The sequence below is a fragment of the Centroberyx gerrardi genome, chromosome 11 (assembly GCF_048128805.1).
Source record: "Centroberyx gerrardi isolate f3 chromosome 11, fCenGer3.hap1.cur.20231027, whole genome shotgun sequence".
NCBI lineage: Eukaryota > Metazoa > Chordata > Actinopteri > Beryciformes > Berycidae > Centroberyx > Centroberyx gerrardi.
In genome coordinates this window covers 13,374,440-13,390,242 of record NC_136007.1, presented here as the reverse complement: position 1 = coordinate 13,390,242, position 15,803 = coordinate 13,374,440, and the positions used below count along the sequence as shown (strand labels likewise).

Below are 15,803 nucleotides of genomic sequence, written 5' to 3'. Positions count from 1 at the left end.
TGAATTGAACTGAACTGAACTGAGCAAAGATCAGTCTGCTGCAACTCAAATGCCATCCTGTCACTAAAAGGTCTACACTGACCTTTTCACATGATCCTCTACTTCTGTCCTGCTTCATTTAACAAACTACTGTAGAGAACATCAGATGTGAACATCTCCCCTGAGATGCAGGGATAATAAATTATTCATCTTTAACCGTCTACAAGACATTTGCGTGAAACAGCAGCCTCTACTTTGGTCTGCTAATTATGATTTGATGAGCAAGACACATCTAAATCAGGCCCACAAATTAACTATTGAAATTCCCAAGCCAGCACTTGTCACACATATGAATAATTATTCCTCCATAAATTAAAATCGTTGTTATGCAGTGTGAAAAAGTAATCAAAGCTTAGAGAAATGCAGGCATGCTTAACTTTTTTCTAACTTTCTCTTTCTCGAGAGTTAAGTATCAGATTACATGTTCTGGGAGTACAGTCATCTGATTACAAAAGCCGGTAACTATAATATCTTACAGTTACTGAATAAATACTGTAATCAAGTAAAAAGTAACTGCTTCTTTGATTATTCAGGAAAATGTTGTAATGTGGAAAAGGCATTTTGACTGAGTTTTTAGACACAAATATAATTTTGCACACTTGGAAAAGGGGCTAATCACGCCTGTAGGTGATGATAATAATGCAATTCTAGTGGCAATAAACTGAAAATAAACTGTCTTTATAGAGAAAAATAAACTTTCAGTTACTTCTGTCAACCAGATATGCTGGAATAATCAATTTGAATATCGGTGGATATTTTTTCAGGTCTTACCTTGGCTGAAGGTGTTGATGGAGTCGTTTCCTTGTCCCAGGTTGATGATGTAACCATGCTTGGGTTGGGTGGTGATGTGGAACAGCAGGGAGGCTGCGCTGCTGTCTCTGTCCTCTGCCCTCAGTACTTTGGAGCTGATGGGATAACCCAGGTGACCTGTGGCCAGGATCTTCAATGTGGGGGCACCTTTATTCACCAAAATCTGGGGGACCCCGTTGTCAGTCTCCACAATGGTGATCTTCATGGTTTGGGGTCGGCGGGTCTCAAAAACAGTGTCAGGGAAAACATAAAAGTCAGTGTGTGTGCCATCGGTGATGGTAAAGGAGAAGGAGTCTTCTGACGATTCAGTTCCATCATGTTTGTAGCTGATGAGGTTTTCATTGAGGTCTTGTTTGGTGAAGCTGGTGACTGGTGAGGACTGGTTATAGAGCAGTTTGCCGTGAACCGGCAGCTGCGTGACAGTGAATTTCAGCAGCTTCTCTGCTGTGTCCTGATCCTCAGCAGTAAGCTCAAACGGTGTAATCAGCTTACTCTGCCCTTCTGTAACAACTAGACCATTTACGGTCAAAACAGGTTTCTTGTTATCAACATCCACAATAGAGACTCTGAAGGTTCTGAAAACAGGATTGTAGCCATCGGTAACTTCAAATTCAAAACTGTCCATTTTGACCTCGTCGTCCGAGGTGTGGATGTAGTAGACCTTACTGCCAGCGAGTTGGAGCTGAGTAAAGGAGACGATGGGCATCCCAGGAGTATCCGTGCACTCCAGGTGGCCTCTGACAGGAGCCCTGGTGATGGTGAAGACCAAGTTCTCATCGGGGCTGTTGAGGTCGCTGGTGCTGAGAAGGTCCGTGGTCAAAGTCACTCTGCCACCTTCCTTCAGAGACACGCCCTTACTGACCACATCAGGGAAGACCATGTCAATACTGCCCACGGTGATGTAGAAGTAACGGTCGATCAATGGGTTCATGCCGTCGGTGACATCAAATTTGACCAAGTCTCGGATGCCCTCCTGTCCATTGTGTGTGTAAACAATAAGCCCTGCGTCCACCTCGGCTTGTGTGAAGTTCATGCCTAACGTGATGTTCTCCAGAGACCCAGATGGAGTTTTCCTCTGCAGGAGACCCTGACCAGGCGCAAAACGGATGATATAGGTGAGTGAGCTATCATCCGAATCTAAATCTGTGGCTCTGAGCACTTTGTTGTTAATCTCTTTGGCCTCTCCAATCTCTACTTCTAGACCGTCATTGATTAGCATTCTGGGGGTCTCGTCGTCAACGGCAATGATCATAACCATGGCTGTTTTCTCCATGGAGTACTTTCCATCTGTGAGAATGACATCAAAGCTGTCTTCTGTTGTCTCTGAGTCATCGTGCTCATAAATAATACTTGAAGCCTCTCTAATCTGCTCTAAAGTGAAGTTACTCACTAGAACTGAGCCCGTGGAGAGCTGGTTGAGAATTGCCCCGTGTTTGGGGGGTTTGGAAATGATGAACATCAGCTCCTCAGGTGGAATGTCAGCGTCGGCTCCATTCAGAATCGGAGTGTCGATTACAATATTCATCCCCTCCATCACAACTATCTCCCTCATGTAAATCTCTGGCTTCTCATCATTTGTGGGGATGATAACAATGGGGAAGAAATGGTTCTCTGAGAAATTGATGCCATCAGAGCAACGAAACGTGAACCTGTCCTCCACTGGCTCTACCCCTTTGTGAATGCTCTGCACATAGTAGATATTTCCTTCCCTGATGTCTCCGATGGTAAAAGCACTGATAGCTGTTCCTGACCTGGACTTTTCTGAGCCTGGGGCAGGTGAGATATTTTCCACATAGCCGGCAGAAGGCTGGACAATGATGGTGCAGAGGATATCATCCGTCGGAGTGTCATTATCATCAGCGTTCAAGTGCTGAGGGCCGATGGCATATTTCTCCCCTTCGATGACACTGAATTGAACCCCAACTCCGACCTCAGGGGCCTGGCTGTCAACCGGGAGGATAGTTACTCGAACACGGACTCCGTTGACCTTATTGCCACCTACTGTCCAGTCATCAGACATGTCTGTGAGAGTCAAATTGAAGCCGTCCTGCTGAGAGGCGAGGCCTATCTCGCCACCAGTGTGTGCATACACGACCACGCCATTAATAATGTCAGCCTGCGTAAACCTAGTAGCGGGAATTCCTTTAACCAGGATTTCTCCCATAACCGGGGCGTCTTCTACAATAAAGGTCAGCTGCAGGTCATCGGTGTCATCATCATGGCCTTGAATGACATTGGTTGTGATTTCCGTGGCTCCGTTTTCCAGCACGTCCATGTGGGAGCCAATCGTCCCCACAGGCAGGCTGACAGTTGGAGTCTCGTCGTCGACAGGCTTTACTATGACTTTGACTGTCACTGTTACTACGTGGATTCCATCACTGACATCCAATTGAAATTCATCGCTCACCGTCTCATCCCCACTATGAATGTAGGATATCTTCCCCTCTGAGATATCCTCCAGTTTGAAAACCCCATCTTTCTCTAGGTCAGTGAATACTGCCTGGATCTTGCCATGTTTAGGAGCCTGGCTGAGAGTAAAGGTAATCAGTTTGCTATCTGTGTCCGGATCTGTGGCGTCTAGCTCAGCAGTGGAGATGACGTGCACGCCGCGTTCAAACACAGTAAAGCCGGTGTTGGTAATTTGAGGGGGTTTGTTGTTGACGGGCTGGAGGTAGATGGTGAACGCCCCCTCTACACTGTTCCCAGCTGTATCTTCTACAGAATAGCGGAACTGCACTACATGGGCTGTAATTCCAAGCTCTATATCAGGCGGGCTGTAGGAGATCTTGTGATGATTGATTTGGGCTTGCGTGAATTCACTGATTTCCGAGTCGGGACTCTCTGTCAGAACCAAGGAACCGAACACAGCCGGGTTGTTTTCATCGGTGTCTGTCGGGGGCTGGACAACTGTGTATTTAAGATCGCGGTCTTCTGAGTCCAAATCAGTGTAGCGGAGAACTTCTTTGCTAAAGTGAGTGAGCTTGTACTCTTGAACGGTCATCTGCAGGGTGGTGCCGGGGAACAGCTCGGGGGGAACGTCATCTATCGGTAAAACCCTAATTATAAAAACGCTCTCTCCTGACTCATTAGGGGGATCATTGTCATCCTGAACCGTGAACACAAACTGATCCATGACTGTATCTGTGTTGTGAGGGCCTGTGTGCTTGTAAAACAATTTCCCGTCTGTGATATCTTTCTGAAGCCACTGTGTCACCTCCTTCTCATACACTTCATCCTCAGCGTTGAACCTCCAAGAGGAGGGGTCCTCCGGGGCATCCGACTGCCTTAGAAGCACCACACCAATTGTAGAAAAGGGGGGGACAATTGTGAATTTAATAGTTGAGTCTTCAGAGTCAATATCAGCTGCACTAAGCATGAGGGGGGATATAGGCATCATCTGGTTTTTGAATAGCACCAGGCCAGTGTTGGCATTTATGATCGGCGGCTCATCGTCAGTAGGAACGACTGTTATGGGAAAGAGGAATTCCACCTCGTTCTTTCCGTCCGTCATCTTGAAGATGATGTTGTCACTGTATGTGTCACTTCCATCATGCTGGTACACAACAACCCCTGCGGTGAGGTCAGCGGGTGTGAAGAATTTCCTGTGGGAGCCCAGCACCGTGAGTTCCCCGTGGCGCAGCCCGTCCACAACTGTTACACTGACCCCATCCAGGTTGTCCTCGTCGCTGATCTCCAGGTTGTGGGCAGTGAAGAGCGGCCGGGACTGCCCCTCGTACAGCAGCTGACCCGTGTTACGCGTCACAACCGGCGCCATAGAGTTCATCGGCTTCACAACAATCATAAACGCAAAGGGGTCAGAGACGGCCCCGTCTGTGTCCACCACCTCAAACTCCAGCTGGAAAATCCTCTCCGTATCTGAATCCAGGGAGGGAGGCTTGTAAACTATTTTCAGATCCCGTAAGTCTCTCTGGTAGAAGGATGTGATGGGGAGGTTTCTGTCATCGGTGCTGACTATGTAGCCCTCCTCGTAAGATAAGGGTGAGGTGATGTTGAATATAAGCTCGTCTGGGTCTGACTCTGCATCCTCAGCGGCGAGCATATCAGGGGTGAGAGCTGTCATGACAAACTGGCTTACCTCCATCATCATCATGGACACAAAGCTGGGTTTGGGAGGAGTGTTCTCCTCTCCCTCTTTGATGCGAATCATTAGATGGAAATACTCCTGTTTGACTAGATTTCCCTCCTTATCATGCAACTCCACAACCATGGGAACATAGTCTCTGTTTGGAGACTTACGGTCAAATGTGTGCTCGTAGCGGATGTCAGCCTGGGTGAATTCATCACAGTCCATCATTTGGGCAAGTTTACTCTCATCAACGAGTCTGCCATATCTGGGGAGCGCGCTGCCACTAGACAGGGACATCACCTCACATGTATGCGAGTCTCTGTCATAAGTAAACTCTAAAATCTTTTTGTCAATAGGGTTACTGATCCCCTTGAGATTATCAACAGTGAGAGGCATGTTTTTGGTAAGTAACTCTAGCTGCGTAAAAACTACCTCTACCTCCATCATGAACGGGATTATAACGGTTTCGGTTTGCGCGTCATACCTGAGCTGCAGCCTCACTCTGTCTTTAGCCGGGCTCCTCGACCCGAAGTGGGAGTATGTCACTTCATTGGGACCGAAATCACACGGAAACTTTTTGGGAGAGAGTTGTCCGGGTCTCTGTGACAGCGGGTCGTTATCCAGCACGGTGATGCTGCACCGGTCCCCCGGCTGCGTCTGAATCACCAAATCATTGATGGGATCGATGAAGACGGATCTCCCGAAAGGCACGCGTATTCCGTTGTTTGCCACCAAAATTGCATCCTCTGACAGTTCAGATCTCAGTGCGTAAGATAATCCAGAGCTGTCTGGCTGTGAGGAAACAATACCTGTTACAGAAAAACACAGGAGAAGTCTGTAGAAAAACATCGTGGCAACGGATGTGATCCAAAACATCCGAAAACAGTCAATCTACCAAAGTGATGTTGGAGAATGATCCGGGCTTTTTTTTAGTCGATAAGGTAAAAAATCCCCAAAGAGAGGGGAGTCAGCTGAATGCCTAAGCGGTGACTCCCATGCATCTATCCGTCTGGACCCGCGACATGCTCAGAGAGAATAGCGCGCACGGAGTTTTAACTTGAGGCACTTGAGAGCCTGCGTAAAAGTACCACCGCCCATCTGTGCTGATTATTGGAGGGTTTTGAGGGCTTGTTACCCCAGCCGCGCTGTCAGTGGGTGGGAAAGCTGACATTCACAGAGAGGTGGGGACTAGATAAGATGTGCTGAATTACTACACAGGTTTGATTCATTACACAGAGTGCAATTAGTGAGTTTCACCAATTATTACTACCTTTGCAAGATTTAATATGTATTCGGTAACAAATGTTGAAAGATAATCTACTGCCCTTAGGACAAAGATTTTTTTTCTTGTGCATGTGTCCTTAACACAGACCCACAGTGTGTCATCTGAGGACATAAAGACACACTGAAATAATTGGGAGAAGGGTCAAGATTTTAACCCGGGCGGGGCTATACAGCCCATTTTATTTTTAATTAGTAGAAAGTCAATATTTTTCATGCTGGAAAATTTCCACTCTGCACCTTCTGTTGTGCAGCTGATTTGAAGATGTATCCTACCTCACTAGAGGTGAAATATAAATGAAGGAATCTGCAACAATTTAACAAAACTATTTTTTCAGTTATTTTGAACAATAAAAAAAAAAAAATCAACTTTTGCACATTAAGAATAGACAGCGTTTGCATCTGAAAAACTGTCAGGCTAGTTTGTCCCAATTTTCTATAAATTCTTATAGCTCTTAATACCTGACACTTTTTAATCTTTTGCCTACATGTCCAAGCTCATATATTCCATACATTATTTTACACAAGAATCTATAGCCAATTTTGCACAACTTCGTTTACTTCTTGAGTTCTTGACAGCTTTGAGTCTTACATTGTCCACAAAGTGTCATCCAGGGAATGATGCAGATGAAAAATAATCATAGGTTTCAGTGACTATTACACTGTGTGACTATTATGACTATAGCAGTAACTATTATATGTGACATCGGTCTAGATGACCAAATAGGGTTTTGTAATAATTTAAATCAAATTGCATTACAACCAAACATCTAATGAACAAAAGACCATAAGCACAAAAGACCAAGGTAGGGACAAAATACAGTTGAGATGAATTTGTGGTGAAATGCTTCTTTAAGCCTATAGGTTTTATTCCCTAAATGTACAGTATGTGGTAATGGGCGCCACAATCATTGGCCTGCCCTTTCCTTCCTTTGTGATCTTTTCTAATGTTCTTCCTCATCTGCTCTAGTTAAAGGTCAGTTAAGTATGTATTTCCTGCAAATAGAAATATGTGAATCGGGTGATGGAAAGAAGCCATATGTAGTTATTTATGATCGGTTGTTCATTTATTTATCCATGCGTTTATTTATTCATTTATTTACCTTTTTTTTTTGTCCAATAGGAGGAGGAATTTGGACCTCTGGGAAAATGTTGACCTTCCCTCAGGCAAACAAAATACAAATCACAAATATATCCACAAGTGACAGTGTGGGGATGTGAAAGCTATGAGTGTCAGGGACCAAGAACTGTTGCAAATTGTTATTCAAGACTGCAGAAATCCATCACAGACCTTGGTGATCCTAGGGGGACATTTGTAGAGTATGCTGAGCTGCATAAATGCTTGCCAAGGCTGCGCCATGACAGAAGAAAGTTGCTGCTCTTTCCTTGCTGTGCAAATTGGCTTTATGGATCATCTGATATGATCGATTCTCTGGCATTTTAAAATTTTTGCAAAATAGTTATTTCCTTTGGTATTTAGCATTTGTGGAATGAGAATTGCAATTGGTCTAGCAGCTGCTCCAATCAGATAAACAACATGGCTGCCATTATGCAAAAATTAGTCAATCTGACGTTGTACAGTTACTGAGAAACTTGGTATACTTTTCAGGAACTCATGCAAATCCATCAAAGTGGGACCAGACATGAACACTTTGAGTGATTAACCATTCATACTGATATTAACATGAAGACAAATGCATATAGTTGCCATTGCATTGAATGGGGTTTCCCTATTACGATGAAACTGGCCACAACTTTCAAAAATGGATCTTTGAATCCTCCCGCACTGCTCTTGAAACTTAACAGCCTTGAATCTGTTAAGATCCTCATATAGGCTTGAACCCTGGAATCGCTGCCTGTGACTAGATTTTGTTCTTGGCTCTCTAGCGTCCAGGTTTAAAATGCCATGTGATTACAGGGCTTCTGGTACCTTGTTATTTCAAGGTAGATGGCATAGCTCTCCCAGCTGTCATATCCTTTATATGCCCTAGAACATTTCTCTTGTGTGTGTGTGTGTGTGTGTGTGTGTGTGTGTGTGTGTGTGAGTGTGTGTACTTGTGGGCATGTGAGCAACCACAAAAATGCACGCATGTTAAATCTGTGTTGTGAGTAGCAGTTGAATTGAGAAACATTATACTGACGACTAAAGTCTGACTGTAAAAGAGATAGAGGGAGCAAAGAGGAACAAAGGAAGGATGTAAAGATCATTATTAGGCCTACGAAATTAGAGACTTGTGCACATTTTCACCTGGGTCTAAGAGCTACAATGTTCGTTTCCCACAAAATACAACTCTTATTTTCCCCCACATGTAATAGGGAAATCCATATGGCATCATGGGCACCTGTTCATTAGTGCTTCTCTTCATTTTGACACCATATATGTTTATTAACTTCCATTTCACAAACATTTGTTTCTGTTCCCATCCACCACTGAGGCACTGGCTCATTCTTGCAGCCCATCACTATCAGCGACCAAACATCCCATAACTTTTGAAAAGACCAGTCATAGATTTATGAGATATTCAAACTGTATGGGATGTGGGGTTCCTATAGTGCACAGCAGCAGCTCTACTGTGATTTATCGGGTAATACTGCTGAATCTCAAAATTCAAATAAAGCCACACACAGTGATTCTGGGGTTCAAGCCTACATGGGACTGTGGAAGATTCAGGTAATGAGAGCAACTTTCACCATAAGTAACAGGGAGATTCATTCAATGAGACTGTGACAGTTCGGACTTATATGCATCCATATTTTTTATTAAAATCACAATGAATGGCTAAATACCAAAAGACCCCCACACACACACCCACCTCCCCATGTCCCAAGTTGTTGTGGAGTTGCATAAAATTTGGCATGCATGCTTCAAATAATCAAGTTTCCTAGTGATCATGAAAACCCAGTCTGAGTTATCAGCCATTTGATGAGCCAAACTCACATTCACCATTCAAAAGCAACATTAATATTCACCAATACTCAGATCTAGAGCAGGTGCACCAAATGTCCTGACATTTATTTGGCCAGACTCAGCAAAATCAGTTTTCAGTATTTGTGATACCCTTATTAGTTAATATGAAAATAGCTGAAACATGTTGTTGTCTGGACTATGATGAATGTATTTAACAAGTTTTATGATTGGACAAACAGTCACCATGTGGTATAACCAGCTTTATGCTATAGGCCTTGTCTTCATTTTTGAGCCAGTTTGTCAATGCAGTGCTAAACTACGTATAAGCCAGAAATGGTATCTTCCACATTTTGGCTTCAAGGACTCAAACCCCAAATTAACCACTATGAAAACAACAAGGATATTCCCCTACAAGCCTGAGCCCCTAAACATGCGGCTGCTGCACCCTGAGAAAATCGAGTTAATATTGCTGAACACACACAGCTTCGTCCCAACAGAATCAAGAGGTAGCAGTTTGTGCTGTCTCCTAATCTGTTATGCCAATGTTGAATGTGACTATAAAAGTATTCAGGATGTTTTTTGAGGGGGGCATGGTTACATTTTCTGGTTCTGAATTGACTGGCCTACTTAAGAATATGGTTTATTTGCATGTTAAATCTCCAACAGTGTTTGAGTCCACAAAATCACTCTCCCACTCACTGTCCCAGCTCCATGTTTTGCATTTTCATGGCGTTGGGTCCTATGGTTTTTGGCATTGGGAGAAAATCATCCATGGTCACAAATATTGAATAGACTGCCCATTGCCCATAGCAATGATATACAACTTGTGAATTCATACACTGAGTGGCATTCTGCTTTTAAGTAACTGAGAAGAATTTCCTATGCATATACAACACACAGGTGTTGAAGGTGCTTTCAACACTCAACATCAATGGAAGGAGTGGGCCTCCTCTCCCTGCCCGCTCTTTCCTCACTATCTCCATAACCACATGGAACCTGTTGCTTCTTGAGGAAACCCAGACATAAAAGCAACACTTCTACATGCAAAACTGCTGATTTTACCGCACTGTTCATCTAACCTGCAATTACTCTGCGTCTGGGTCAGCTGAAAGTCTAATGGGAAACCCCCCCCCCCGCGCACAGACAAGCACATACAAACACATGCAGATTCACATCTGTTCCGTCTTTGTTCCCATAGTACAGTCGTGAAGATCAGGCATTGAGAAGCCACAGTAGAAACTCTTGTCTCCAAACACAGGCATTTGAGAAACGCCTCCACTCTGTAATCATCAACACAATGACCGTGTGAGTTTACACAAAGTGCCAGTTTGGTAAACGTTTACCGTCTGGTGAAACTGGCAATCTGTTCCCGTGTCTCGCTGCTGCACATTAAGTTACATTACAGATGACAATGCTGCTGTGTTTCCGCCTTTCATTTAGACAAACAAGGCTACTATTATGAATTAGAGGAGAATTGGGTAAGTATTGTTGGAGCAAACTGTCTTCTTGAGAGTCACTAATACCTAAACTGTTTCTGGATCATTTGCCCGTGAAATTGTGAGAGAAGAGAGACTTTCAACAAACCAATTTGGCATATTCCTTTGTACATCTGGGCCCATTTGAAATGCATTCACATCCGTTCCTTTTTGTAGATAAGACTATCACCTACAGCTTTGTGAAATAACATTTTTCCCAGGGTTGGATTGACTGGTGGAACTTTTACCCTAAATACAGCACAATGAGGCTCTTTTCTGAACTGTTCGACATTAATGACTTGTTTACGACTCGTCTTGTGTGAAACTTTCTCTGGTTGGCTGGCTTTGTGACATGCCCCCTACTGTGCGTATTCTCTCTATTTCATGTGATTTCACCGAGGTGACGAGTCTAATAAGGGACAAGCCTGCCACACTCCATCACACATCAGACAAAGCACTCATCCTTCAGCCCTACAGGCAATGTCAATTTGCAGTGGTTGTTGTCAGTGCTTGTGGCTTCTTGGAGGCAAGCACTTGTTACAGTGCCTTTACAGCAATTTCTTCTTACAGTGAGTTCTTACAGACCAAAGATGAATATGAATTGAAGAGAAGAGAAGAGAAGAGAAGAGAAGAGAAGAGAAGAGAAGAGAAGAGAAGAGAATTGAAGAGAAGAGAAGAGAAGAGAAGAGAAGAGAAGAGAAGAGAAGAGAAGAGAAGAGAAGAGAAGAGAAGAGAAATAAGATAACAGTTTTGGTTTTGGTTTTTTAATTGGTCTATTTTTCCCCAGACCATAACATACACAAAAGGAAAAAAGAAGAAACTGTACTTGTTTTCTAAAACTGGTTACAGATGCAACTACGGGTGGATAAACAATTCAAAATATCAAGATATCTTACAGATTCATTAAAAGAAGCACATAGTTGCCTCCCTTATAGCCAGATTTGCGTAGTGTGAGAAAAAGAAAAGAAAAACCTCCCTGCCTCTGAATTTCAATGGGACAGATCAATTATATTTAAATGCAGCAATGTTTTCCACTTCAAGGAGCAGGGAAAAAAAAAAAAAAATTATTATAACTTAATAAGCTACTGCTCTCTGGTGGTGAAGAGTGGCAGCAGCATTCCAGGGATAAACTCTTGAATCAAGTCCTGAAGATTCTCAGGTCTAGACAACTATCAACAAAATGAGTTGTGTGACCATGGGATCTGATTTCTTGTTGGGATCTATCAGGCAAACAATGATAACTTTCCACTAATCGTGACTCAGCACTATGATCTGTAAACCTTGTCGCAAATGAGGCAACATTTCACGTTGCTGGCTCAAGGTTGAGAATGTGAAAGAGAATCGACATTCAGTGTGTTGGCACATTTTGTACATACAGGGTATTAAGAAAGATATTGCATACCCAAGACTGCTGATGATACCCCCAAACTCCACGAGCAATAAGTGGGTGCAAGTTGCGCAAACTGCAAGTTTACTTCATTGAGGATTTTCACAAAAACGAATGACATTACAGGAGCATTTTTTCTCTCTGGGTTTCGTACACTTTACAGAAACACATCCTACGCAGGGGCTGTGTGAAAGCTGCGCTGTGAAGGCAGATGTAAAGGAAAAGAAAGAGGTCTTCACAGCCTAATAACAAAGTTTCTGCCGTTGCCAGAAGTCACAGCTGATCTAAGAGGCAGAACAGACAGTGCAGCTGGTTTTGAAGGTTAACAGCCTGACACCCTTTTCCTCTTCTCCTATACTCTTTCCTCTTTTCTGTTCCAATGACCTGCTCCCTGTCCACTAACTCTTTCTAGATACACACACACACACACACACACACACACACTACACTCACATACTCTCACACAAGCCTTGCCCTTCACAAATGCTCTCTGACATTTAATATCAATGCCAGAGTGAGTTCTCTGTTACTGAAGGATGACTGCTCGGTGCAGTTACTTAAATGCTCTTATCGGCAGACACACTGAGCATTAAAGTTCAATGTGACTGCCAGACAAACAAACTCACCTGTGTGGAAGCAGTCCCACCTGTAGCGGTGTGCTGAACTGGAATCAGGCTATAGTTTGAGCATGAGAAATGCCGAGAGAAAAGGAAGAGATTCTAAAACAAAGAGAGATACCAGAAAAATATAGTTAATGAAATAGGCCTACGCTGTAGTTGGTGATGACACTCGACATCGACAGAATATCATAAGTTAGCTATTGTGTTGACAGTAAACAGAAGACCACTTGAGTGAAATATGAGTCTAGAGAAATAGGCATTTTTCTATGTCTCAGGTTTCAGTATTACACTCAAATGATTTCTCTACTAGCAGGAATTCCTTTGGGGTGTACATCAAATGCTTCGCCCATGCCTAGTACTGTATAATAAGCACCTATATCCATTTCACTGAATTGTGATTATTGTCTTTCCTGCACACAAGCTGTCAGCATACAAAAACAAGAGATATAGAGATATACATGCATACATAGCTCATAGCTCTATCCAGCTGTATGGGCCAGGGTGCATATACAGCACGCTATTGCTAAGACAAAATCAGTTGCTGTTTGAAAAAGTTGACCGGCTACGACTTTGCTCTACCGGTTTTAACCAAGCTGGATGGGTGTAGCACAGTAACTATGTGTGTAGTTAGCCTGTGGCAGTTGTTACTGTCCTTAACTACTCTCTCTGAGCGGTTTATTATTACTCCCACAAGCCCTTTACACACTGGCAGAGAAAGTTGGTGCAGAGAGAGAAGAAATACAAAGAGAGAAGGGATTATAAAATATCAATCAACAGATTTAGGAGACCGCTTAACTCAAAGGAGAAAATCACCGTTTACAGAGGTCAGTTAATTTTTCAAATTGTTTCTATACTGCATACTACTACTTTTTTACTGCTAAATAATGCTCTGTACAGTCCCACAGCACATTCATGGCAATAGCACATAGGTCTAATTAATTAGCCCTTAATTTGAATGTGATCTCAGCTCTCTGGCTCCCTAGTGGATCAGATGTCTTAATCTCTTTTATGGAGAATACAGTAACCTTAGGCTGCTTGGTTTACTGGTTAACGCTAGCAACTAAACCATTAGCAAACAGAGCTTATCATAATAGTGATTTTGCTATATATGTCACTATAAACTCCTGTATCACAGCAGTCGATTCAAACTCACAATTCTGAAACAGTGCATGCCAGGAGTGTGATATAGTCAAGCAAATATTCACACAAATTATATGTGTTATAAACGGTCACAGTTTTAACAGCTTTACTATTCTTAGAGGAGGATATTGTTTGAATATAAAATTTCACATCAGTCACAAAAAGGGTGAAAAGAGGTTTGCGTCTGGTAATGTTGGATTTGTGGATATAGTATTTAGCCAAAACAGGATTTATACTAATTGATGAATAACTTGATGAACAACATTACTCTTGTGACGTTTTCTAAATTCATTTGCATGCGAGAAGAGGACTGTGGGACTGTGTTAAAATCGCAGCGAAGATGTGAAGATTTATAGTTAAAATACAAATTACTTACACCCTTTTAAAGAAGTAGCTTTAACGGAAATAACATACATGATTTGTGCAACAAATGTGTACCATACTGTTATGAAGTTTGATAACATCCAGGTTTTGAAGTGTCTCCCCTGAATTTGATATTTGGAAACCAAGATGTGGTGTAAACACGCTGCAACCATGCTTTGTGGTCACATCAACTATCCATGAGGATATCAGATGCTCAGATTTATGATAAAGAAGGAAGTGTCTCCCTTTGGCAGAGATATAGTATGTGGAAACTTTAACAAACTCCTTTTCCCTCATTGCCAAATTAAGGAAATTTGCAGCATGTCTGAATGCATGTGTCTATACTTCATCAACACTATTGAGATTCATTAGTTGAATCAATGTTTTGCATGAGAGGAGATATAGAAGCACAATTCAGGATAGTTCAAATACTGCATGGAGTCTTCCTCCAGCTGCCATACAGATTTTAAGACAGAAGGGGGCAGAACTAGGTCATTCATATAATCTTGATATGGATCCTCTTATGGTTTTTGTAAATTTATCAATTTCCCTGAAGTATAATACCAATGTGTGTATGTGTGTGTGTGGTGATGGGAAGGCGCATGTGTGTGTCCCTGTGAGTGTGCCAGTGTGTGTGCCCACCAAGCCCCCAGTAAGTGCCCGGTTGACATTTGTTCCCTCAGTAAGTCCTGTCAGGCAGCTGCCTCCTACAAGGCTGCCAATCGCTGGCACGCCTCATCCTGCAACGAGCCAGACGCAAGTTTTGAGCAAACTGCACCACATGGCAGACCTGAGCCACTCTACACTTCTGTGTTGTAGATTGCAGTGTAGACCCTGTATTGCTTTGCTTCCTGTCAGGCATCTGGCATCATTATTTAGGCTGCCTGGCAGCTACCTACTCTTCTTTGGCCTCATGGGAGGCTAACATAACACACAGAATAACCTTGTTGTGTAAGGAAGCCAGTTATTTTCCCCACAGCACAAGACCTGTTCATCAGGAAGGAGCCACATTCAGATCAGTCCACAGAACTTGAATGGATAGAATGGCCCATCCACTGTTTGTCATTGTAATTTGCCTAGTAGCCTAGTCTGGTATTGCATTAAGGCCATGTCACACTTGCTTGACAACTGTGCAGATCTGTCTCTTAGCAAACTGTTGAAACTCTGAAAGCTGTAGCTTAGTCTACATTTAGTGGAGAAGAAAAGTCATCATTCGCTAACTTCAAACTTTTGAGCTATTAAAAAGACAGCAGCAACTGGTAAAAGACGACCACCTAGTGGTGGCATGAATGACAACTTAATTCAGCTGCAATGCCAGTTTTCCACTGCTTTGGTCCTTGCTGTAAAACCTCTCGCCTCAGCGACTTGACGCAAGTAGGTTTATAAGGAAGCTAGCCCAATGGTACATATAAAAATGGCCACCGCTCTGACCGTACAGGAACGTTGATTTGAATGGGAAAGACGGCTCTATTCATTTAAATTCTGTGGGTCAGTCAGTCAACCAGTGTTAGATAGATACAGCTTTGCAACTGCAGTAGTTAATCTATGAGACAAAATATTTTTTTTTTTTAGATCAAATAAAATTAAATAGTTATTCAGTAGTTCAGGGTTATCATTTCAGTTCATTCAAACGACTGAGCGATTACAATGAAAGATTTCAAAAGATTATCAAATTCAATCATATATTCAACCT

At 42.8% G+C, this 15,803-nt stretch overlaps 1 protein-coding gene across 3 annotated transcripts in view; it reads right to left on the bottom strand.

Annotated features, from left to right (window-relative positions):
* frem2a (FRAS1 related extracellular matrix 2a) overlaps nt 1–5,785 on the bottom strand; it is a 58,291-nt gene extending 52,506 nt beyond the window's left edge. For all 3 annotated transcript variants that reach the window (XM_071899318.2, XM_071899319.2, XM_071899320.2), the window contains exon 1: nt 811–5,785. In XM_071899318.2, the coding sequence (XP_071755419.2) occupies nt 811–5,785 (4,975 nt within the window). The remainder of the gene's footprint in view (nt 1–810) is intronic.
* Nucleotides 5,786–15,803: the final 10,018 nt, after the last annotated feature.